The sequence below is a fragment of the Lissotriton vulgaris genome, chromosome 3_1, assembly GCF_964263255.1.
Source record: "Lissotriton vulgaris chromosome 3_1, aLisVul1.2, whole genome shotgun sequence".
In the NCBI taxonomy this organism is placed as follows: Eukaryota; Metazoa; Chordata; class Amphibia; order Caudata; family Salamandridae; genus Lissotriton; species Lissotriton vulgaris.
Genome location: NC_141689.1, coordinates 341337187 through 341362242, shown reverse-complemented (window position 1 = coordinate 341362242; position 25056 = coordinate 341337187). Strand labels below are relative to the sequence as shown.

The 25056-nt window shown below is 47.5% G+C and overlaps 1 protein-coding gene across 1 annotated transcript in view; it reads right to left on the bottom strand.

The window, feature by feature from the left end:
* Positions 1 to 25056, bottom strand: part of WDR70 (WD repeat domain 70) — a 1742574-nt gene that overhangs the window by 1494567 nt on the left and 222951 nt on the right. Inside the window, exon 4 of the mRNA XM_086960548.1 lies at positions 11134 to 11323. Within this exon, the coding sequence (XP_086816674.1) occupies positions 11134 to 11323 (190 nt within the window). The remainder of the gene's footprint in view (positions 1 to 11133; positions 11324 to 25056) is intronic.

The window sequence follows — 25056 nt, the reverse complement described above, 5'->3', positions numbered from 1 at the left end:
AAAAAATTCACTCAACGGAGGGGTCTGGGTTTCATCAAGCATGAAATGATTCAAGACAAAATCAAGGGTTACTTTGAGGCGGATGGTGTTCATCTCACGCCTGATGGCTTAGACCTGTTCCTCCTCGATTTAAAAGAGGCACTTCTGAGCAAAGGTTGCAGGTAATAGAGGCAGCATTGGTGGGGGGCCCGTGCTGCGGCGGGGACCGCCGCATGGGCTGTGGCGGAGTTACGGGGCGATCCGGAAGCAGAGAGGTGCAACACTGTACTTCAGCGGGCACATAGGGGTGCCCGAGCCTAACCTCGAACCTCATGGGAGGTCCAGGAACTCGTGTCGGCACCCCAGTAGTCCATCGGGCGGTTGTAGGCCTGTGCAACGGGGGGTTTGCCTAGACACGCCCCGCAAGGGGCGTGAGTAGTGTGATTACCATAATTGTGCAGCAGTTGGGTGGTTCGCCACTGTGCTGATTGGCTCAACAGGCGGGGAAGTGGCGAGAATGCGGCCTGCCCTTGGATCGCCCGTAAGATAACCCACCGTGATTACATATGTTGTATGTAATAAACCTGCAGCAACTTTTCCCAATCCTAACACTTGTGTCTGTGTGTTATTTGCGGGTTTTTGGTATGTTGGGGCGGGGGGGTTCCTGTTGCCCTGATGTGACTATAGCCACTCCGTATGTTCAACAGTGGTTGGGGCAGTCGCTCGGGCAGGACTAAAAAGCGAAAGAGGCATGACCCAGACATGCCCTTGGCAAATGGGAAGCCCACAAAATAAAGGGACGATGGATGCAGCCAATGGTAAGAATATGGGCGGGCAGAAACACACGATGTAGATACTCTATGTCTCGGTTCGAGACAGCACATGCGCACCATCTTAGAGCCGAAATCCAAAAATGGGGGTGATCAGGGCAAAAAAGGATCACTTACTCACAATTGTAATAAAAAATAAACATTGCTCAAAAATGTATACCTTTCTTGACAAACATGAGAAAGTCCTATGGTTGTTGCCTCCTATGTCCTTTCAGTATTTTACTAAAACAGTGCACTGACATGTCAACCAGTGGTACGATATTTTTTTTTAAAGCAGCATGAATAGTTTTTACTCATAAGACAACAAGAGCATTATTCCCTTTATAAATACATAAATAAACCCAAACGGCAATTTTATTCCTAAATAAGAAAACATGTGCTACTCAATGTTAAGATTAGCACTTGCTCTGTATAAAGTAGCATTCCTTTACTGATCCCACAACATAATATGGTTCGCCATAGGTTTTAATGTGCAAGCAGCTACCGAGGGAGCTCATTCCATTACTCGCGGTAATCGTGAATCAGACAAAAACAGAAGTCTGCACCTTAATAACAATTACAATGTGTATGCATGTATGAGAAGGAACCGGGCCTGCATTTCCCAATGAAAACCTGGCGAAATCAGTGCAAGGAAATAATGAAACATTCAGAGATTTGCAGCTCAGATCATGGAAACCTCCAATTTTAACACATTCCTTCCACATGCAGAGTGCAAATTATGGGGACAATACCACACCAGAGGAAACAATAGCCATGGGGTCAGTATTTCCTGAGGTAGTGGATAGCACAGGTCAATTAATTAGGGTATAGCCCTTAAGGTTAGACCACCACCTGGTTGACAACGCATTACTTATTTACAGCAGCTCTCCGATGCAGCAGCAGAGAAGAGCTCCGATCAAACATGTCTTTCCTGCTCTAACACACTTGAAGCAATGCTTTAGCCTCGCAGTTTAGCCACACATGGGGCTGCGGGGCAGTGCATTGTGTTGTGTTTATGATCCTTTAATAAAATCGTTGTTGTAAGCCTGCTAATGGTGCATCCATCCTGGACATACTGGTCATGTTAACTCGTGGTGTATGGCCTCGATGTTCTGCAGAACAATTTGTATACAGAGTTTCTGCACTAGAAAAGTCCGTAACAAGGGAGATATGTTTTATTAGAACCACCTGACCGAGAAGAGAACTTGTCCATCACGATAGGCTTCTCATGTTCAGACTTTAAGGGCGATCCTCAGCGATTAGGAAATACCAGGTTAACAAATATAAAAATTCATACAAGATGCTTGTGTCTCTAACAAACTTTAGTTTCATTCGCAATCTTCAATATTCAGACATATTTAGCTCCTGAGAAACAGGCCTTCTCACATCTCACAAGAAGATGTGCTGTTTTGTGAGAGTGTCCCACCATCTTAGACTATCAGGAATTCTGAAAATGTTGAAGTCGAAAGCATCCAGCCTTGCATTGTTGTACAACCGCTGTATGACATTAGACTGTGTGCTTATTATAAATAACGTGCACAAGACACTGAAGTACCACTATGGCAAGCAATTGCTGTGAGGTGTCTTCTGTTCTTTGGATTTATGAACAATTAAGGTGAGGGGGCAGACTAAATCTAGACTGAGGGATGACCGAGAGATGAGCTTAAAATCCCGTAGAACAGAATAAATAAATACAATTCATCATGCAACTGTTCCTGGGGGCGTGGCCAAGCAGGCTACGATGGTGGCAGTGCCTTGTGAAGGCTCCACAGCGGGCGGACAAATTACCTGCATTCCAGCGTCATCCCTGGTCACAAAATCCCGAACCTCTGGCTACCGGACCCCACGGAGTGCCTGGAGGTGCTGATCCCTGCTGCAACCGACCGGGATCGCGGACAAAACCGGAACAGGGACAGTGAAGGACGCGCTGCGCCCTCGACTGATGTCCGAGGGGCGCGACGAGCTGGTGGAGATGCAGTAAATTACTGCTCTACTGTTCTCCACTGTATAGAATGTCCATGACATCATAGAATACCTGGGTGACTCTCTGGCTCACAGTGTCAGTTGGTCAACTCAGGCTGAGCTGCTTGGAGCTTGCTCCTGGTGGGGTTTCACTTATACTTCCTATCTTCTCCTACTCATCTGTCCTAGAAGGAATCTACAATAAAGGATTATCTAACTATACAGCTGGACTGTGTATCTTCCTTTACTACAGGAACTGGCATCTGGCACCACATGCAGGCCTGAGGAGACCAGGCGGGGACGACCCAAGGAACCCCGGGCGCCGGCAGCAGCACACAGCAGAGAGAGCACCACAGGCAGGCGTGCCTCACGCATTGATCAGATCCCCGGCCCCCGCGGTCCCGGCTACGGCGGCCGGTGACAGGTGGCGAACTGGACCCAGCACAAGGGGCCAACACAGAAGGCAAGCTGAGACAGAGGGCATAGGGCTACGAACCGCTCCCCTCTCCCTCTGCGAGTCTTCAGGAACTGGAGCACCGGGAGGACAAGGAGTGCCCGACCCCAAGATGGCGGCCGGCGGGTACAATTGCTGAGCCTCCCAGAGGACGGAAGGCAGAACCAGACCACCTGGGTGGACAACGCGACCTCTGAGGCGGTGAGTGGTGGGCGGACCCCTCCCCCCGGGGGAGGCTGCCTGGTATCGGGGTGAGTGCGTGGTACCCCCCCACCACCGTGGCTCAATCTAACTGATGCCTGACTTTAAGATGGTGGATTGAGAGACAGCCTGGCGCCTCCACTGCTCCTGGGCCTTCATCAACCGGCCGGCCGCGGACAGTGCAACACGATGGGCTCTTCTGTAACCCCATAAGCTATTGGGCCCTACCGGCTGTGCGAGTCCCCCTGACACACAGGGAAGACACCACAGAGAAATCTTACTGTGCCCACTACAGAGTGTGGTCGGGGAGGGAAGGGAAATCCCCGAACTGGACAGTTGGACTACCCACCTAGCTGAGCGGAGCGGTCAGGGGTAGTGCTTACCCAGAGCCCACGTCGGAGGAGGGAAGGACTCTCGCAGCGTCGGCCGGGCCCCAGCACCACAACTCACGGGCCCGGCGAGACTGCACACACCAGGAGGCACGATGGGGAAACCCAGGGCCACACAGTCCACCACAGTCCCAGAGACGGCCCCGGAAAACAACCTCACCGGACATGTCCATTTCTGACAAGCTGGACCGTGTATTGGCAGCCATCGAACTCTCCAGGGTGTCGATGGAAGAGAGGCTTGGCACCCTGACGACCGACATCAGCCTCATCAAGGACGACCACCGCAAGCTAGCTGACAAGGTCAATGAAGGGGGAAAGATCATGGCGGAACTGCAGCCAGCAGTAAAGGACCAACAGAAGACAATGTGTGAAGTCATGACCCGCCTTTCCACAATGGAGGAGCGATTGGTCGACCTGGAGGGACGCTCCAGACGCGGTTATATACGGGTGCTTGGACTGCCGGAAGGGTCAGACTGATTTGCATATAGCCATGTCTGAACTGGGGTGGCAGAGTGGGCTAAAGAACGGTGATGGATTAAACCCAGATCTGTGGACTGGGTGTGAGTGTTTGATTGAGTCAGATGCTCCGTCCATCACCACCCACTTTTGTACCGGAAAGGAATTGAGGGGCAGGACCCGGTGGGGCACATGGAGGCGTGGGTGAAATCCTTTAACCCGGTTGCAGACCGATCAGCCTTCTTCTCTATTGAACGCGCTCACAGAGTCCCAACGCGAAAACCCCAGCCGGGAGCACCCCCCGACCAATGTGAGCGAAATTCCTCCACTTCAGAGACCGGGATGTGGTGCTTAGGGCCGCTAGGAGATCGGGTCCCCTCCGGGTCGAGGACAAGCAGGTGATGGTCTTTCCAGACTCTGCACGGGCGGTGCAGCAGCAGATTTCACTTTTATTGGAGGTGACGCAGCGACTAAGGGCAAATAACATTCAATACTCTCTGTTATTTCCCGCCAGACTCAGAATTATCTACAAAGACTCTACCCTATTCTTTACCTGTGCGGAGGAGGCACAGGACTGGGCTGACCTGCACTGCCCACAACTCCCCGGGTCAGGAAATCTGCGAGGACCGCGAAATAGAGCGCAGAGACCCAGAAAGCGTAATCCAAATAGAGGGCGCAATAACGAGAACAAGATAACACGGAGCCCCGCGCTGGAATCCCTGGATCTGGAGCAAATCATGCAGGAACGCACAGATGTCCTACGAGCCGTAACTGCATTACAGACCTCATCGCTGTCAGACGACATGGACAGAGCCCCACGCCTGTTCTCCTCGGCGGGCGAAGACGACAGCGACGATGCATCATCTAAAGGAGACTCGATTGCCCTACCCCGAGTCACCCCCCAGACAGCAGATCTCATAAGTTAAGGAACCAGCTGGGTCATATATAGAGGACTGTCATAGGAACATTGTCCTTAGTCTCCGTTAACATGTAGATGAGGGGTAGCACTATTCGCGGAGGAATGGAAGCCCCCGACATGACGGCAGTCCTCTTACGATATACATATCACACTGTCCTGACACTGCCAAGGACCAGATATCGCGCACTGATCCTCCATGGTTCCGCGCAAGGATTGCCCTCGCATGCACGAACCACCACCCGATAGTTGTTCAGTTCTTGCGCACGCTCTCTCTCCTCCAGAGCACCAGTTTGGACGTATCGCTCCCAGCGATAGGTCCCCAGTATTGGGACTGTTTCCCGAACCCAGTTCGTAGTTTACCTATCCCACATACCATGATATCTTGTTAACTCCCATATTCAGGGCAGGGGTGCGCACCTACATCCCCATACAGCGCCACGTGCGATGTCCATAGGCTAGTGAAAGGAGTCTCCACTCCCCCAGCGACCAGGCGCTATCAGGGCACGACATTACCTTCACCATGGCACACACAGACTTTCGGTTTCTAACCCTCAATGTGCGAGGGATGCACACAGCCAGGAAACGATATGCGATATACGCATATATTATGCGGCAGCAGGCACAGATTATTTCTCTCAAGGAGACCCATCTCACTAAGGAGGAATTGTACAAACTCCAAAAGAAATGGCGCAGCTCTTTTTGTACCATAACCTACTCCGCCTTCGCGAGAGGTGCGCTGATCTAGATTAGACCCGGAGTGCCCTTTCGCGAAACATGTAGGAGGGTGGATCCCGAGGGCCGATACGCGCTACTAGAAGGATTCTTAGACGGGCAGGCCATCCTCGTAGGCAGCATCTATGCCCCTAATGTTGAGCAGACACCTTTTTGGGGGACCCTGACGACCGCCCTGGCGGGATTCACACACTCCCCAGGGATAAAGGGCGGAGACTAAATTGCTCCATGGACCTCACACTGGATAGATCCTACCCTCCCACCAAGCAGTCCCCAGCCCACGGGCTCACAGCCACATTCCGCGCCTGGGCTGCCCACTGGGCCCTAGCAGACGCATGGAGACACACCCATCCTACTACCAAAATATACTAATTTCACTCGACGCCTCACAACTTACGAGTCTGCCTGGACCGCTTCAGGTGCACTCAATCTCTCCTTCCACGCATCAGACATTCAGACTTTTTGGGTAGGGTCGTCTCCGATCATGACGCACATATTGTGGCACTTGCATGGCGACCCCCGATCCCTACATGGTGCCTCCCCAGGGACCGCCTGGCAGACCCTGTATTCCACCGCGAACAGTCAGACACCATCCAACACTACTTTACCGACAATACGGGCAGCGCATCGACCAGGTCCCTAGAATGGGACGCTTTTAAAGTGGTCCTACGGGGATCTTGCATCAGGCAAATCACAGGAGTGAAACACACACTAGAGAGGGTGGTCCAAAACGCAGGACAACAAGTGGCGTGGTTATCTAAAGCGGCGGATCGGAGGGAGGTCCCCCCCACGCAACTAGTGGAGGCCAAAACCAAGTACATGGAGGCATGTGCTGATTTACGGCGCTACAGTTTTCGCACATACAATACTAGAGTCCACCAGGAAGGTATCCGCGCCGGTACCCTACTAGCATGGCTCCTTCGTCAGGACACACAAACACAACCGATCACCGCATCCGCAATGCCACGGGGAAAGTGGTTTATGCGCAGGCGGACATTTTATCGGCCTTCCATGACTACTATAGCGTGCTCTACAGGGAGCCAACTCGGGATAGGGGGGGGAACACATTCGGAAGATACTCACCACCAACACCATAGTCCAAATCACGGAGGAGGATCACATGACATTAGATGACCCACTTACACCAGGGGAGATTAATTCCGCCATTCACCGCTTGGCCAAAAACAAAGCTCCGGGACATGACGGCTTCCCGAAAGAACTGTATACCACGTACTCCCAGCAGCTGGTCCCGCAGCTTGACACAGTCTTTTGGGAGGCACTAGATGTGAGCCTACTCCCTTAATCGATGCGGGAATCGGCGTTGGTAACATTCCTCTAGTCCGATCGGGACCCCCAGCTCAGGGCTTCCTATTGTCCTATCACCCTCCTGACTACGGATTGCAAAATCTTAGGAAGGATTCTGGCAGATAGGCTCACGGAAATTCTCCCCAGACTAGTGCACACGGACCAGAGCGGATTCGTCCCTGGGAGGAACACCTCCCAGAATATACGTTGGCTGTTCCTGGTCCAGGATGGGGTGCGGGACACGTTCCCACATGCGGCGTGCCTAGTACTGGATCTCAAAAAGGAGTGGCAATACCTCTTTGAGGTGCTTCGGAGGGTGGGCGTAGGGCCCCAGTTTATAGCGTATACCCGGGTATTGTATACTGACCTTACCACGAGGGTTCGGATCGGCTGATATGTCTCCTCTACCATCCCGATCATGGGCGGCACCCGCCAGGGGTGCCCCCTGTCCCCCGTCATCTTTGCCATTGCCATGGAGCCTCTGGCAGCGTGACTCCGGGAGGTGGGTGAACACTGGGACATCCCATTAGGAGGGTGCACGCATTGTGTCTCCCTTTATGCGGATGATCTCATTTACGTTAAAGACATCACGGCAGACCTCACCACCTTATGGACCACGCTCGCGGAATTAGAGAAGGCAGCAGGTTTACGGGTGAATTGGGAGAAATCCTCTATCTACCCCCTACACCATAATACCCCACACAGGGAAATCCATCTCGGAGAGGCTTCATTGCCATGGAGAGGCGATGCCCCGCGATACTTGGGTGTTAGACTCTACCATGAGCCCCGGGCAATCACTACCGGGCACTCTAATTTCTAATTTCTAATTTAAAATACTTATAGAGCGCAGCATACACCTTGCGGTTTCTTGGCGCTGAAGGTTCAGTGGCTGAGGGGAAGGAAGACCGGGGAGGAAATTTAGGCGGGGAAAGCCTGGCTAAATAGGAAGGTTTTCAAGTCTCCACGGAAGGAGAGGTACTGAGTTGCGGAGCGGAGGTTATCAGGGAGAGAGTTCCAGAAGGAAGGGGCCAGTGTAGAGAAATTGGATCCACCCCACTTTTTGCGCGAGAAACGGGGGGTCAGGAGAAGGGACTTGGAGGAGGACCGGAGATTTCTTGCGGGGACGTAGGGTTTGATAAGTGAAGTGATGAAAGCAGGGGCAGTGCCCTGACGGGCCTGGAAGACCATGCACCCGATTTTAAAGAGGGAACGTTGTTTCACAGGGAGCCAGTGGAGTTTCTTTAGGAGGGGGGTGGAGTGGTGATAACGTGGGAGGCCATATATCAGTCTGGCCGCCTGGTTCTGGATGGTTTGGAGTCTACGCAAACTGTAGGCAGGGATGCCATGGAAAAGAGCGTTGGCGTAGTCCAAACGCGAGATTACCAGAGCGGCCATAATGGTCTTGAGAGCCTGAGGGGTGAAGAAGCGGGAGACAGAGCGGATGGTTCGAAGAGTGAGGAAACAGGAAGAGACCACGGAGCTGATGTGTGAGTGAAGAGTGAGCTGATTGTTCATTTTGACACCCAGTGTTTTGACAGTGGTGGAGGGGGAGGGTGCAGGGCCAAGGGAGGGGGGCCAGAAAGAAGAGTTCCAGGGGCTGGACGAACCACCAGTGAGAACCAACTCAGTTTTATCAGGGTTCAGTTTAAGATGGTTGTGATTCATCCAGTCCCTGATGAATGTCATAGTAGACTGGAAATTGGAGACCGAGAGAGAAGAGGGGGACAGATCAAAGATGAGCTGGAGGTCATCCGCGTAGTTGAAGACGGTGACCTCCAGCTGCTGGAGAGCAAAGATGAGAGGAAAGATATAGAGGTTGAAGAGAAGGGGGGAGAGAGAGGAACCCTGGGGAACACCACAGGTGACAGGGAGGGGGGTGGAGGTGAAGTCTCTGAGGACTTAAGAGTCAAATCAAGTTTTGGCAGACCCTACTCCTGGCTCACATAGGAAGGGTAGCCTTGTCCAAAATGATCATGGTTCCGTGACTCTTATATTACTTTACTAATATCCCAGTCATCCCTCCGCGGACCTTCTTCCAAGAGCTCAATTCATTACTAATCTCTCTGATCTGGGGAAGGGGCCGCTGCAGAGTGGCCCTGTCGGCCCTGGAGCTACCACGCGACAAAGGCGGGAAGGGCGCCCCATCATTCGAAGCCTATTTTTTAGCGGCGCAACTACAGTGGCTATCACGCTGGACAGCGCACCGCAATCTAGGGTAAACGGCAGCACAGGACGGACAGGTATCAGTCCCAGAGCACCAAACCCAACCCGGCGTATCCATTATTAGTCAAGACGGCCAGATCCTGCGCTATGAAAATTCAACGCATGTCCAAAGGGACCCTGTTATATTCCCCGATACTACCGTTGGCGGGACTCCCTAAAGGGCACAAATTCTATACTACGAGGGAGCTTCGGATATGGACCTAACACCAGCTCACAGAAACCGAAGCCCTATTCTCCAAAGGTCAGCTGCTCCCGTTCACAGACTTGGTCGAAGGAAGCGGGCTCCCAGCCGGCCAATTCCTGCTGCACCGACAGATAGTGGCGGACTGCAGGCGGATCTGGGACCTGGGGGATAGGGAACCAGAGCCACACCCGGTGTTGCACACATTACTCCATATGGGGGCAGGCAGAAACCACATCACATGGATCTATAAATCCATCATGGAACTAACATGTGTGCCACTGACACGACTACAGCTCCACTGGGAGGAGGACTTCGGCCGCGACCTCCATGATAGGAAGTGGCTGACAGACCTAGAACACCACAAAAAAGTGTCCCGATACCAAAGATAAAAAAATGTCCAGTTTATCCCACGCCGGCGAAGCTCAAGCGCTTTTACCCATCATCCCACTTTGAATGCCCCCGATGCCACAACCCGGATGCCCCATTCATTCACATGTTTTGGACTTGCCCTGTGATACAAGCACTTTGGAAGACAGTACACGCCACCCTTAAGACAGTCACAGGCTTAACAGATTTTCATACATGGAGGCATGCGCTCTAGTCATTTTTAAACGCAATAAACGGAAGAAGGGTGAGACCAAATTTGCCATGCTGGCCGTACTGCTAGCGAAACGCAGTGTGGCAATGCACTGGTGTGCGTGCGACAGAGGGTCCCCCAATAGCGGCATGGTGGGGGGCAGTAAAGAAATGGGCCGTAGCGGAAGAAGACCTCATCCGCCAGGAGGAAGCTTGTGGCATACGACGGCGTCCCATCTCACTAGAGTGGGCGACAATCCTACATGACTTTAAGCAAACACATGCTGGTGTTGCAGAGGGGTCACTGGACACCCGGGTGGCACTTGAACCAAGCGCATAGTAATCTATCCACATGCTTCTCCCCACCCACCCCCTTGCTACCCCATCCCCCTAAACGAGCCACACAATAGGGAACAGGATAGGGAAAAGGACCCACAGGTGATGGAATGGCACGGAGCTCCACCATACTTGCCCTGGGTTCATGCGACCCCTAGCACACACCCGACCCCTCATTCCCCAAGTTACAGACCACCCAGTTCCGTATGGAACCTGGATTGCCATTTGCGGACACCTCTTGCAGGGGACTATGAATTGGAGACTATCATTTGGGTCGAAGAAACATGATCATCCTACTAATGACCACTTTCGCACCCTCCCTCCCCCGGTAGCTCCGATGGCAGGGCTTGGGAGGTCTCTCTTCATAGTTGGTTTGCTTAATTACTCGATTAATTGTCCCACTGCTCATCGACATGTCATGTTAACGTTGTTTGTGATTACAATACAACAGCAGTCAAGTATGACGTGTGATAACTGTATGATGAGTATAATGATGAAATCCATTAAAAAGGCTTAACAAAAAAATAAAAAATCATGCAACTGTTCCTGTAGGAGAACGCGGTATGCATAAGGCTTGGTACAGGAAAATATCAAGAATAATTACTTACATCATCTTCCTCCTGGACATCACCTTCCTCATCATCATCGTCACTGTCTTTGTAACCAGGTGGTAGAGGCGGACCAATCAATTCACCCTCAGCATCTTCAGCTTGGTGGGATTGAGAATGATTAGGTGGTAGAGGGGGTCCAATTATCTCTTCATCTGTACTTTCCTCACTTTCACTACTATCCGAATCACTAAAAAGAAAACAAACAATATTCCTTCTAATATTTGTTTTTCAACAGTTAGTTCATTCCAAAGTTATTATCCTGCACAAATATACATACCTTCCTTAAATTTGGACCACAGAGGGAGTGAAATAGGGTACCATCAATAATTGTTAAAATGTTAAAAATGCAAGCCACGTAAAAGACTTGATGGTGCACAAGAAATCAAACTGGTTAATGATTACTTATGCTGGTCAGACAGAAGCCAATGAATAAGCTCTATCAGACAGGAAGGATATCAGACTACTACAAACTACAGAGGACACAACACTGAAAAGCTAGACACACCAGAAAACAAAACGTGCAACAGATCTATCCAATTACTTACATGCTCTGAGCTACAGGCAAACTAGCATTAGCACAACACCCAGCAGTTCACACACTTGACCTAGAATTCACACATAATACTGCATTATTTAATCTTCTGATGCAGCATCAGATTTGGAATAGACCATTCATACATCAAACTACATCTCTATAACAAGCTGTGCGATCTGCACCTTAAAACCAAGAAGGAACAAAATCTAGTTTATTCCATCAGATGTCTCAAAATTAAGAGATAGGTTAAAATTGACATCCAGTTCAAAGAAGGGGGTAAACTCCACTTAGCAGTCACAATCCAAAGATGATGGTAGGAAATACTGATAAAACCATCATCTTTACACTACACAAACTAGCAACTTACTAAATAAGACAGCCTAGGCAGGGGTTTAAAGTCACCAATAAATGGGTCAGCGTTAAGTTGGCAAAATGCAAAGAAAAACAGTGCAAAAACAAAGAGAGTGGTTAGCTAAAATCAATGTCTTCTCTCTCATTATCAGCCCTGCCCATATCACACTGAATTGGTTTGAGACCAATGGAAATGGAGTCAAAAGACTCCAACATACCAGACTTGCCCTGCTACCCAAATGAAGCAGATTTTAATATTAACTTTTAAAGCACACTACACCCATAGGTCTCTTGCACTGGGGGTTCCAGAGTAGTCACCTAAGTTGGCATTGGACCCTATCATTAAAAGCCTGTTTAAACAGCCAGTACTTTAAGATTTCCCTAAATACGATTAAGCTAGTATTCGAGAATATTTGAATTGGAAGAGCATGCTCTTCTTTGAGGCAAGCGTGGAAAAGACCTTGGTTGTCAAAATCTCAGTAGCACTAATAAATTTGTGGCTGCCAAGCCAAAACCTCTTTAGAGAATTACTCACTAGCCGATGGGCTAGGAAGTCTGAAGCCAAGTTGTGTAAAACGCTAAAAGTTAAACAACAAATTTTAAATTTAATACACAATTTGAATGGTAATCAATGCAATTTCTTCAGGGGCGGTGTAGGATGAGTTCTACCAGACTAATGGGTCAAAGACTAATCTAGCTGCCACATTCTGTATCATTTGAAGGCTACTCAGATCACAATCTGTGAGGCCAAGAAAAATTCATTGGCATACTCAAGCTTTGCATCTTTGACCGCAGTCATAATGGTCTTTACTGCATCTAGAATAAGTTACTATTGAATTTTGAGACCACCGAATTGAATATGTGGTTTCTTCGAAAGGTGTTTTTAATTAAGACTCCTCAGCTCTTTACAGTTAATAATAATAATAATACGGAATTTTGTATAGCGCAAACAGCTACCTCACAAGGAGGTGTCCCGGCGCTGAGAGAACAGGTGATAAGACTGCGGAAGCTGGAGAGGGTAGCATTTAGCGTGGCTGGATAAACAGCCAGGTTTTCAGCAAATGTTTGAAGCAAGCTTCAGATGGGGCCTGTTGAAGAGTGACGGGTAGTGAGTTCCATAGTTTTGCGACATTGGCCAAGAAGGTTCGACCGCCCAGCCGGGCTCTTTTTGCTCAAGGGGCTGCCAGTCGAACATGGTTATTGGATCTGAGAGAGCGGGATTGGGAGTACCTTGGCAGTCGAACTTTCAGGTAATTTGGGCAGTTTCCGTATATAGATCTGAAGGCCAGAGTAAGTGCTTTGAATTTTATTCTACTAGCAACTGGTAACCAGTGAAGGGAATGGAGGTACGGAGAGACTGAGTGCTTGAACGGAATCCTCAATAAAAGTCTGCGCAGCCGCATTTTGAACCAGTTGCAGTTGCTGTATAAGGTACTTTGGTAGGCCCAAATATAGACCGTTAGCGTAATCCAGCCTGGATGTAACTGTGGCGTGGATTACAGTTTTTCGGCAGCTAACTGGTAGAAGTCGAAGGATCTTACGTAGATTCCTCAGCTTACTCATACAGCAGCCAGCAACTTGCTGTATGTGTGATGCAAAGGACAACTTATCATCCCATCGCACCCCTAGATTTCTTGCTGAATGGCTCGGCGAGGGAGCTTGACCCATCTCTGCCGGCCACCATAAATCAGATGGTATGGGGGGGGGGGAGGGGGGGGGGGGAGGTTCTTTGCCAAAGAAGATCACCTCAGTTTTACTAGGGTTGAGTTTTAGTTTATTAGTGTTCATCCAGCAGGCTATGTCTTGTAGGCACCCCTTGAAATTTAAGAAGGCTGCCTCTGACACTTCTGAGTATGGGAACACCAATTGGGTATCATCGGCGTATGAGATTGCCTTGATCCCCCAATTGGCGATCAGCGTGAAGAGTGGAGCTAGGTAAACATTAAATAAGAGTGGGCTCAGGGCCGAGCCCTGTGGGACGCCACAGCTCAGAGCTTTAGGTGTAGAAGAGACGTCCCTTAATGCCACCTTCTGAGTCCTTTGAGTCAGATAGGACTGTAACCACTCCAGTGCCTGATCCTGGATACCTATCTACTCCAGTCGAGACAGTAGTATAGCGTGGTCGACCGTATCAAAGGCGGCCGACAGATCCAGGAGCACCAGCATCGCTGAGTCTCCTGAGTCCATCGACCACCTCACTGACTCTGCCACCTCAATTAAAGCTGTTTCAGTGCTAAATCCAGGTTGAAAGCCTGATTGCGTCTCGTGTAGAGTTTTATTGTGCTCAATGAATTGGTTTAATTGCCGCTGGATAACTTTTTCAAGCATTTTGCCTGGTGCTGCAAGGAGGGAGATCGGACGGAGATTATTGAGATCCTTAGGGTCCCCATTAGGTTTTTTCTTTAGGGGGAGGAGAGTGGCATGTTTCCAAATATTCGGGAACACCCTCCATGAGATGGACAGATTCCATATACGCTGAATAGCGGGGGCCACAAAGTCAGCTATGCGGCTCCAGAGTTTAGGAGGGCAAGGGTCGTCTGGCGAGCCCGATTTACAGCAACTTAGTTCTCGGTTGACCATATTTAGGTCTATTAAATCAAATTGTGTCAGGGTAGCACGGTTCGGTATTAAATCCGCTGAATCGGATTTTACCGTGGTCTTCACTGGCCCAAAAGACTCATATACTTTCTTGATTTGAAAGTCAAAAAAGTCAGAGATGCTGTTGCAAAACGAGATTGATGGGGGAACTTTCCTCTCAATGCATATGGGTTTGAAAAAAGACTGAACTATTTTAAAGGTTTCTTTGCTTGAATGTTCAGCTTGCTGAATCGAGTTCGCATAATACTGTTTTTTTGCTTTTCTGATGGCTTTATGCAGTTTTTTCGATGCTTCCTTATAGCAGGCCTTCTCTACAGGATCATACTTTTGCCTCCAAAGTCGCTCCAACTTTTTACAGTGCGATTTTTGGGTTCTAAGCTCCTGAGAGAACCAGGGGGCAGATGGGGAGTCTCGCTTGGATATTGTGGCTGTTGCCGGGGCTATAGATGTTAACATATTCCTAATCCAGTCATTAAGAAGCTGGGCATCGGTGTCAGCATTGGAGGAAAAGGTCGGCAGGGTCTCAGCTAGATGTGGACCCATAGTAGCTGGGACCAGCTTACTCCATTGTCTCTTCATGAACAAGCACTTGCTGGTCACAGGTTTGTCAGCCGTTACTGTAAGTTGAAATGGAATCAGGGAATGGTCTGACCATATCAAAGGTAGTGGGATGTTAGCCGTCATATTAGTGATGTTGGAAAATATTAGATCAAGCGTGTGGCCCGCTCTATGTGTAGGGCCCTCATTAATAAGTTTAAGGTTGGCTGAGTTTAGTGTGGACCTCAGTAAATCCGCCGAGGAACAATCTGTCCTGTCCATGTGAATGTTAAAGTCACCGACAACCAGAAACTGAGGGTGAGAGAGGGAGCTCTGAATGATGATATCCATCAGGGTGGTCAGGATGGGCTCTTCCCCCCCCCCGGGGGACGGTAGATGACTAACCCTGCTAGAGATAGCTGAGCTCCTATCTGAAAGCAAAAGTGTAATCCCTCCAGACCCTGAATGGCCGTGGGGGCTGAGGAGGAGAGTGTGAGCTGTTGTACCACCAATGCACCCATATCTTGAGGCCTATAATGACAGGACCATAGCAAAGAGCACCACAATTTATTTCCTTTCCATTCCATTCAATTTTAGAGGGTTATAACTAATCCAATTGCTAATAAACCATATCTTAGAAACAAAATTGAGCTAAAGTTGAAGTCTCCAGCCGAAGCAAAATCTGGCAGTCATCTGCATAATTCAACCCCAACATCCTCTCTTAGCCAAATAATTTTCAAGTGGTTGAATATAAATGCTAAAGAGGTGTGGTGGTAAGTCGGGCCCTTGTGTGATGCTACATTCAATTTTTACTTCTGAAGCACGGTTCGGGCTGAGATAAAATGCCGGAAGCCTATTCTCCCAAAGGGGAGCAAGCCACTCAAAAGCAGTCTCCCTAAATTACGTGGCTTACAGCAGGTCGAGTGAAATTGTATGATCCACTGTGTCAAAGGCTACAGACAAGTCAAATAAAATAAGAGCTGAAGAATGGCTGTCATCTAGGTCCTTCCTTAAATCATACAGAAATGACTAACAGAACCACCGATTCCGATTTATGCTTCAGATGAAATCCTGCTTGATAAGAGTCCAAGACATGGAGAGACCGTTTCACGCAGGTCACCCCATTATTTGATTCTTACAGGTTAGGCAAGCTTTGGAATACAAAGGATTTTGACAAATGGGACTTGTTTGGGATCTCGACTATCGGCGACGTTTGGGCTAAGGGGAGGATCAAAACGTTCCTGGAATTGCAAACTGAATATAAATTGGGAAGTACTGAGTACTTTCGCTATGCACAGGTCAGACATGCGTTGACGGCGGCCCTGACGGAGGCGGTGGACCTGCCCGAGGCGTCACCTCTTTAAGACAGAATTTTGGATGGCCATCTGCCCGAAAAAACTATTTCCCTGATTTATAAAAAGCTGATCAATCATAGTGCGGATCTCCTGGTTGAGTTAAGGGACAAATGGTCGCAAGATGGTGTTGAATTAGATGATGAAGACTGGCAAACGGCTGTGTCTTCGCCGAAGGTAGTCGCAATCCCAGCACGCCTTCGGCTTGTTCAGTTGAAAATATTGCACAGAGTTTATGTTATAGGACCCCGCCTGGTTCGGTTGGGGCTGTCAGAGACAGATTTGTGCAGACGGGGGTGTGGTCTTGTGGGTACGTTCCTCCATATTATTTGGGAGTGTCGGTCTGTAGCTGAGTATTGGAGGGGGGTTCACGATGTCATGCAGGAGGTGTTGGGGGTGGCTGTGTTACCGGAAGCAAGGAGATGCCTCCTAAATATTTGGGAGCCCACGGATCTTAATGCAGCACAGACCACCTGGGTAACTTTGGGTAATATGATAGCGAAAAGGAATATAGCACAGCGGTGGGGTCTGAGAGGCTACCGACCATCGAAGAATGGAAAGAGAACATGGATTGGTGTATGTTCCGCGAAAAAACTGTTTATGTGGCACGGGGCCGCCCGCTTAAGTGGGCATCTGTGTGGGGGTTGTGGAACCGATACAGGGGAGACATATATGTGCCACCTGTTTCTCCCATTGATGTTCCTACCTCTCCTTGATTGTTCTTTATTTGTGTATCATGTTTCCCGCTTCCCCCCTCACCCTCTCTTTCTCCGGAAAAGATGAATGAATGAAACGCAACTTATAACGCGCAAACTTTGCCCAACGGGCATCAAGGCGCCTAACCAAACATAGTTCGAAGTCAGGGAGCATGCTACTGATATGCCTCGATGAAGAGCCGCGTTTTTAGTGCTTTTTTAAAGTGGGCCATAGAGGGTTGTGTTTTCAACTCGGAAGGGAGATCATTCCATAGTTTGGGGGCAATGAAAGAGAAGGCCCTTCCACCCCATCTGACTGTTTATTCGCGGGACGGATAGAAGATTCTTAGAGGCAGAGCGAAGGCTTCTGCTAGGGGTGTAAGGAACAAGAAGGGAGCCGATGGCTTCAGAGCCTCCGCCTGATAAAGCACTGAAAACCAGGCATAGAATTTTGAAGGTGATCCTTAGATGGATCGGGAGCCAGTGCAGACTCTTTCTGGCGGAGGTGTCAGAGGAGGTGTAGGGAACGCCCAGGACGAACTTGGCAGCCGCGTTCTGAACGGACTGAAGGCATTGGATAAGGCTCTTATTTATTTCCGCATACAGTGCGTTACAGTAATCAAGCCGTGGTGTCACCAGGGCTACCGCTGTCTGTTTACGGGCTTGAGGGGAGAGATAGTGGGCTATTTTTCTGATAATCTTAATGACTCCTCAACAGGTGGACACAGTACGGTTGACCTGCTGCATCATGGCCAGTGACGTATCTATAATCACTCCCAAATTGCGGGCTGATTTAACAGGCACAGGGCATAATCCCAAAGAGGGGGGCCACCAATCACTGGACCATATGTCTTGATCTTTGCCAAAGATCAAGACCTCGGTTTTCTCACCATTCAGCTTCAGTGAGTTTAAGATCATCCATTCGGAGACTGCCTGCATGCAGTTCCTGAAGCTGAGCGCGGAGGTACTCACCGAGTGAGAGAGGGACACCATGATCTGCGTGTCATCGGCGTATGACACCACCTCCATCCCGTGTGATCTTACTAACCTTGCAAGTGGGGCCACATAGATGTTAAAAAGGGTCGGGCTCAAGGCCGACCCCTGTGGAACCCCACACTGCACAGGTTTAGCAGGGGAGAGGAACTCTCCTAGCTTTACCCTCTGCTCTCTTTGACTGAGAAAGGAGGACAGGAGCTCAATGCTGGGCCCTCCACCCCTATCTCCCTTAGCCGAGCTATTAAGGTCAAAGGAGATAGGGTGTCAAATGCTGCAGTCAGGTCAAGTAGGACCAGCAAAATGGTCTGGCCTTGGTCAACCTTAGATCGAATATTGTTGACCACTGCCGTGAGAGCCAACTCGGTGCTGTGAAACTTTCGGAAGCCGTGCTGAGATTGCTCCAAGCACCCAGAAATCAAAGATGATGTGCAATCCGGGAGAGTGTCTCCCCCATGTATGCCTTTGTTTTATTTTGATGCCTTGTATCAATGAAAAGAAATATAAAAAAAAAAGAGTCCAAGACATTGGCATTAAGCAAGTGAATGCAGGCCTACTAGGCAATTTGAGACTTTAGAAGTTTCATACAAAAAGGCAACAATGAAATCTTTGGTATCTCTGGATTGTCTCCAGGTGTTTTTAACAGAGGTAATACAACAGCTTTGATAAACATGTCTGGTACTACAGCGGAGACCAGGGAGATGTTTAAGAGATTATTTAACGGTTCTGTTATGACAGCAGCTAGCCACTGAATCACCCTCTGGGGGCAAGGATCACCTGGTGAGCCTGATTTTACTTTGGTTAATAGACATTATAAGCTTTCCCCTACTAACAGTTTAAAAGACTCTAACTTAACTTGGTTTTCCTCTATATCTGGCCATTTACCATCCACTTCCGGGTTACTCCTAATGGCACCTTTAATCAGCCTGTATTTATTTATAAAGAAGGTGTTTAACTCATCACATTTCTCCTGTGAGTAGTTACGGGCTGGTTGATCCTGTCTATGTTAGTCAATAACCACATGATGTTTATGTATTTATCTTTGTGGATTATATGCCTTACAGATTTTAGTACTAGATCTTACCTTTAGCTATCAATTTAGCATACCTTTTCATGAATGCTACTTTTTCCTTGTCATCATAACATTACCACCACTGACGTTCAAGGCATCTAATTTGTGATTTAGGTGAGCCAATTCATTAGTAAACCAAAGAACACATATCCCGTTTTTTGTTTTTTTTAAACAAGACTGGCTATCCAAGAAGCAAGTTCTAGCCCAGTTTTATCGATCTTCTCACTTAATGGGGGCTTGGTGTTCTCTAATAGTTCATAGTGTTGTGTTTTATCTAGGACCCCGATCAATATTGTGACCTCATGCCCCTATACGGCTATAATCAATACATATCCCTATAATGGCATAACAATCAGAGACATATTTCAGTAACTCGCCTCTGCAGTCCATGACAGTCCATGACACAGCAGAAGCTACTTCCTTAGATTCCTAGATAGCACACCGAGTTCTTTCGACATACCAAACCCACAGTAACCTGGGAAAGCCCCGCTTGCTTTGTTTTGATTAGTAATAGAACTCCTGCGAGCACTGCAAGAACGACCAGTTCTCAGTGACATCTTTATTGACGTCTTATGTCCAAAAACTTACGTCAAACTCGGCACCTTTCAGGTATAAATATACCAACGTTGCCTTAAGCAAGCACACGGCGGTGGTGAATACAGGAGCAGAACAGCTGTCCCCTTGCAGAGCCCAGCAGATGCGAGAAGCCCACAGACGCTGCCCCTCCTCCTTGACGCGCTGAGAAAGACGCTGTCTTTTCTCCTGCCGAGAAAATCCAGCTCCGGCGCTTCCAGCCTACCCTTGCGGGTGACTGGGATATCGGGTCCTGAGAGGAGATAGCAGACCTCCTGCATCCTATTCCAGAGATACGGTGCTGACTAAACCCTTAGAGAGAATTCTTGAAACAAACTCTTGGCAAAACCAACTTAACTTAAACTGCTACTTACTCCCTCCCATGTATTAGGCTTAGGTCAGGTACACCGGGGTAGGCGTAGTTAGAAGCACCAGTTGAGGTCGTTAGCCAATGTATATATGAATGTATATATTTCATTCATTTTAACTATCTTATGGCTAAGAAACCATATCAATGCTTTTACAGTATTATTTCATAATACTCCTTTTACTGTACGCACTTTCCTTAATAACGAGTCTTGCAATTGTGGCAATTCATTTCTCTTGCATGAGAAGGAAGACTGCTCAATAAACAATATCTTCTATTGAAAACGCCCGTCTCTCTATTCTCTGCATCCTGGTGAAAGTAAATCTGCACAACTGACTGAGTGAAATAGCGGTCTATTGTTTCACACGACTCTAGAGATTGACTCTTATTCTGAGCAGCAAAGTTGTCATGTTTATGCGGTTGTCGGAAGCTGAATCCCTTCTTGTCTGAGCCAGGGAAGCTGATCACTTCCTATTCAGTCAAGAAAGTTTCCAGTGACCTCTGAGCTAGCTGGCGCAAACCTAAATTAAGTCTAATATAGTCGGTAGAGACCTAGAAGACCGCAGTCCTACATCTACACTGCTGTTTATGTTATTCCAATGCGCAGGGCCTATAGGGAAAATAGGAACTACACTACAGTCACATTTCAGAAGAACTCTGCAATCCCTTGGCTTGCCGTCCTTCCTCCAGGAAAGAATTAGCAATATCCTAATAAGGAAGTGGTCCGACCATCCACATGTTCCCAAACTAATCTTCGCAAACCACCATCCAAATCCCAGACGAGGTCGAGCATAAGGCCTTTAAAATGCGTAGGTTCCTTAATATGGTGTGTTAAATTAATAACATCCACATGGGTCTAAGTCCCACCTTGGCGTGCAACCATATTGTAATGTACAGAATGCGCGGTTCCATACTCAGTCACGCAATGTTTATCTTGTTTTTCTTTTCTTTTTTTTTCAATGGCAGTTTCTTCATTATATTAGATGTTGTAGATTAGATAATGTATATCTTATTGGCATACATTTTTTTTATGCTCATCTCTTTTTCTTTTGCGCGATCCCCTTATTGAAATGCTCAAACGTCCATGCAGTAATATCTTTTATGTACGCCACTGGTACTCTTAGTATTCGCGGACCTTCGACATCGTACCCCTGTTTTACTTTTTTAAATTTTTTTTTAAAGAGTGTCTGCAGCAGCGTGAGAGACTCTGCTGCTCTGTGGGGGCCAGGTGATCCTAGCGATAGCCAGAGTAAAGCTGCAGGGGCCTAAGAAGAGGTGAAATAAATACATCAAAGCCTCATTAACATGCAAATGGTCATTTAAAGACCTGTAAAGTGCTCGGGCGGCCGTGCGTGTGTGGGTGTGCGCCCAGGCTGACACACAGGCAGGGTGAGATGACAGAGGGTGAGAGAGGGAGTGAGAGGGAGGGAAAGGGAGGGGGACGGAGTGAGGGAGGGAAAGGGAGTGAGATGGAGAGGGAGTGGGAGTGAGAGGGAGGGAAAGAGAGGGCAAGGGAGTGAAAGGGAGTGAGGGAGTGAGTGGGAGGGAAAGGGAGTGAGACGGAGAGGGAAAGGGAGTGAGACGGAGAGGGAGTGAGAGGGAGGGAAAGAGAGGGGTACGCTAATGCCATGCACACTAGGTACTAATGGATAGGCTGCAACTGAATGTGCTAGCATATTGCGTTGACGATTCTGTATGAAGGTTAGAAAATGCAGATTAGTAGTGTGGACAAGTAATAACACACAACTATTCATAGGTAACTGCCTTTTGGAAACTAATGTATGCATCACAGTATATTACAAATATTCCTCTGTAACACAAAGTTGATATACACAATATTATTATTGTGTTGTTTGTATAGGTTTGGACTACGCTTCAGGTATTTCTGTATTGTCATGCAATGTAAGAAAAGGAACAATAAGAAAAGACCAATAAAGATTTTTAAACAAAAAAAATGATGTGTTAAATTAAGAGAATTCATCAATTCAAAGAACTGTAGTCCTTTAGAACTAGTGTCTAACCCTTCAGCCCAGTAGTTAAAGTTTCCTACTATCAATACCTTATATAATTAATCAATGGGGAACATATAGTAGAAAATTACTTTATTTAGACAATCAAGTCCATTAAGCTTCAAGCAAAATATTTTTTTCAATGAAGGTGTACAGATCAAGCGCATGTATCTAATTTAAAATATGTTAAAAAGCAAGGTAAACTCAAAACAATAACCAACATACAGCACAAGTATCTGTTTACAGTATCAAAAATTATCATGGATCACTGATTAAAGGCAAATTTAGCAGGTCCGCAGTTTTTTGCCTAATCTTTCTCAGGCTGAGAGACAACATATGATTACATTTGTCAGTGCCTACCAAAACACAGCACAAGTTGACCCTAAAATAAAAATACCACAAATACAATTGAAAATACTGTGCTCTGAAATAGTAAAGTGCTAGAATGGTCAACGTCTACCAAAAACTGTTGCATAAGTGGACCCTAAATTTAAAATACCAGAGATGCTGTATAAGATACTGAGCTCTAAAGTGTTAAGTGTTAGATCTAGGGCAAACATTTGTCAGGACAAATGACTTCTACATAAATGATGGCTAAGGAGTTAAAAAAAATACATTTCAAACCATCTTTCATCAGAGCAAAACCATAAAGAATGTATAAAAATGTTTTGAGCACATTAGCACAAGAACATTAAGCTTTGGAACTTTTAAACGTGCTAACTGAAGAGGCGATAATTACTCGTTCTGCTATCAACAGATAGTTATTTATTACGTTATCAAAGCAGGTTGTCGGCTTTAAAGCAATTATTGGGTGTTGCTTGTGATAACACCAGGATAAAACAACAACCTTCCACTAGCAGCCTAACCGCTAGTGCCTCAGCTAGTCCAATTACCGGGTGTTGCTTGTGATAACACCAGGATAAAACAACAACCTTCCAGTAGCAGCCTAACCGCTAGTGCCTCAGCTAGTCCAATTACCGGGTGTTGCTTGTGATAACACCAGGATAAAACAACAACCTTCCACTAGCAGCCTAACTGCTAGTGCCTCAGCTAATCCTTTCTTCTGTGTATGACATCCGCGTAAAGTTGGACGAAGTTCCTGAGAATACGATTGATGGCGCAGTGTTCCTTAAAGCTGTTTCTACAGCATTTAGGTATTTTATGAGGCTTACTGTTACTTGAGGATGACAACAGCCGCTGAACCCACCATGGCCCCTGAATGATCAGTGGTCGTCAAAGGAGACTTCTCATTTATTAATTGCGGGAAAATACAGAGAAGGTGTGACAACGTCTCCTCCTGATGCACACCGCATAAATGGCACTTGTTGGCGGGTGGATGGGGCGGCCTGGTGAGGAAAAGTATCCCATCGGTAGCTGGCAAAACCTCAGTTTGTATTAGACAGAGAATGGTTTAATGAAGTACTTTTGCATCCCTCTTTGCGTGTAGCTGTCGATGACGATGTGGGCATGCTTTCTTTTCTTAAAGTCATGCCGATCCATCGTAAAATACACTATATGACCTCCTGCTGCCTTAAACTAATGGTAAAGGAGATGTTGATTCCACAGAATAGCAGCATCTTTCATTTCAAGGCCTTCAAATTCAATGAGAGCATTTGACCAGGGGTTAAAGGCCTGTGGGCTGCAGAATGTTACTTCCGTACAGATGAAGTTCTTTAAAGAGCCTGGGTCTGCAACACGTGTTGAGTGTATGTATTTCAAGACGCTAGCTTTCTGGACAAATTGTTGGTGATTTAATTTTTATTCCTTCCTGATCTGACCTGATGATGAATTGTGTGGCAGCTGAAATAAGGATCTGAAAAATAGCTCTGTGCTTTACTAAAACAAAAGCTGCCAATTTATCAGAAAAAGAATCTGTGCCATACACCAGCATGGAAATGGATTTTGCGCAGATTACCTTCAAGATGGATTCCAGACTGGGGCGTTTTTTTGTTTTTAGTATTCTTTGAAAGGAAATTGGAGGGATGAGATTTGTTTGGTTCAATGAGTTTAGATGTGTTAAGTGACCTCCTTTTTTGTCCAGCCAGCAACCAAGATATTTATATTTGTTGGCTTTAGTCAAACACTGATTATTCATGAACCAGGCGCCTGTTTTCTACCATTTTCTACCAAACACTACAATATTTGTTTTTTTCTAGATTTATTGTCATTTTAAGAGCTGTGTTTATTTAATGCATTAATCAGTCTTTGTAGCATCGTCGCCATTTGACTTCAGAGTATTACATCATCCTTCGTGAAGTAGGGCGGTTAAAGGCTGGTTTGCAAGTTTTGAAGCATGGCTAACAACGGAATCCAGTTCAGGCAATAGATCGCAAATATACAGATTAAAAAGGGGAGGGGCCTGTTCACACCCTTGTTTCACACCACAGTGAGTCTAGATTTTTAATGGAAATATTAGTGTTATTTGTTAATTTACTCTGGCCCAAGCCTATCAATCAATCAGGGGAATTGTAAGCGCGCTACTCACCTGTGAGGGTCTCAAGGCACTGGGGGTGAGGCGGGGGGTGGGGTGGGTGGTCATTGCAGCTCTGATTACCCGAAGAGCCAGCTCTGATTAGTTGAAGAGGCAGGTCTTGAGGGCCTTCCTGAAGGAGTTCAGGGAGGAGGCACGTCTGACATCTGCTGGTAGCTCATTCCAGGATTTGGCTGCAATGTGAGAGAAGATTCTTCCGCCTGCTCTGGCTCTGTGGATTCGCAGGGTTTCTGTCAGTGAGAGGTTGGAAGATCAGAGGTTTCTTTTGGGTACGTGGAAGTTGATTCTGTTGTTGAGGTATGTGGGTCCTTTGTTGTGTAGGCATTTGTAGGCGTGAGTGAGGATTT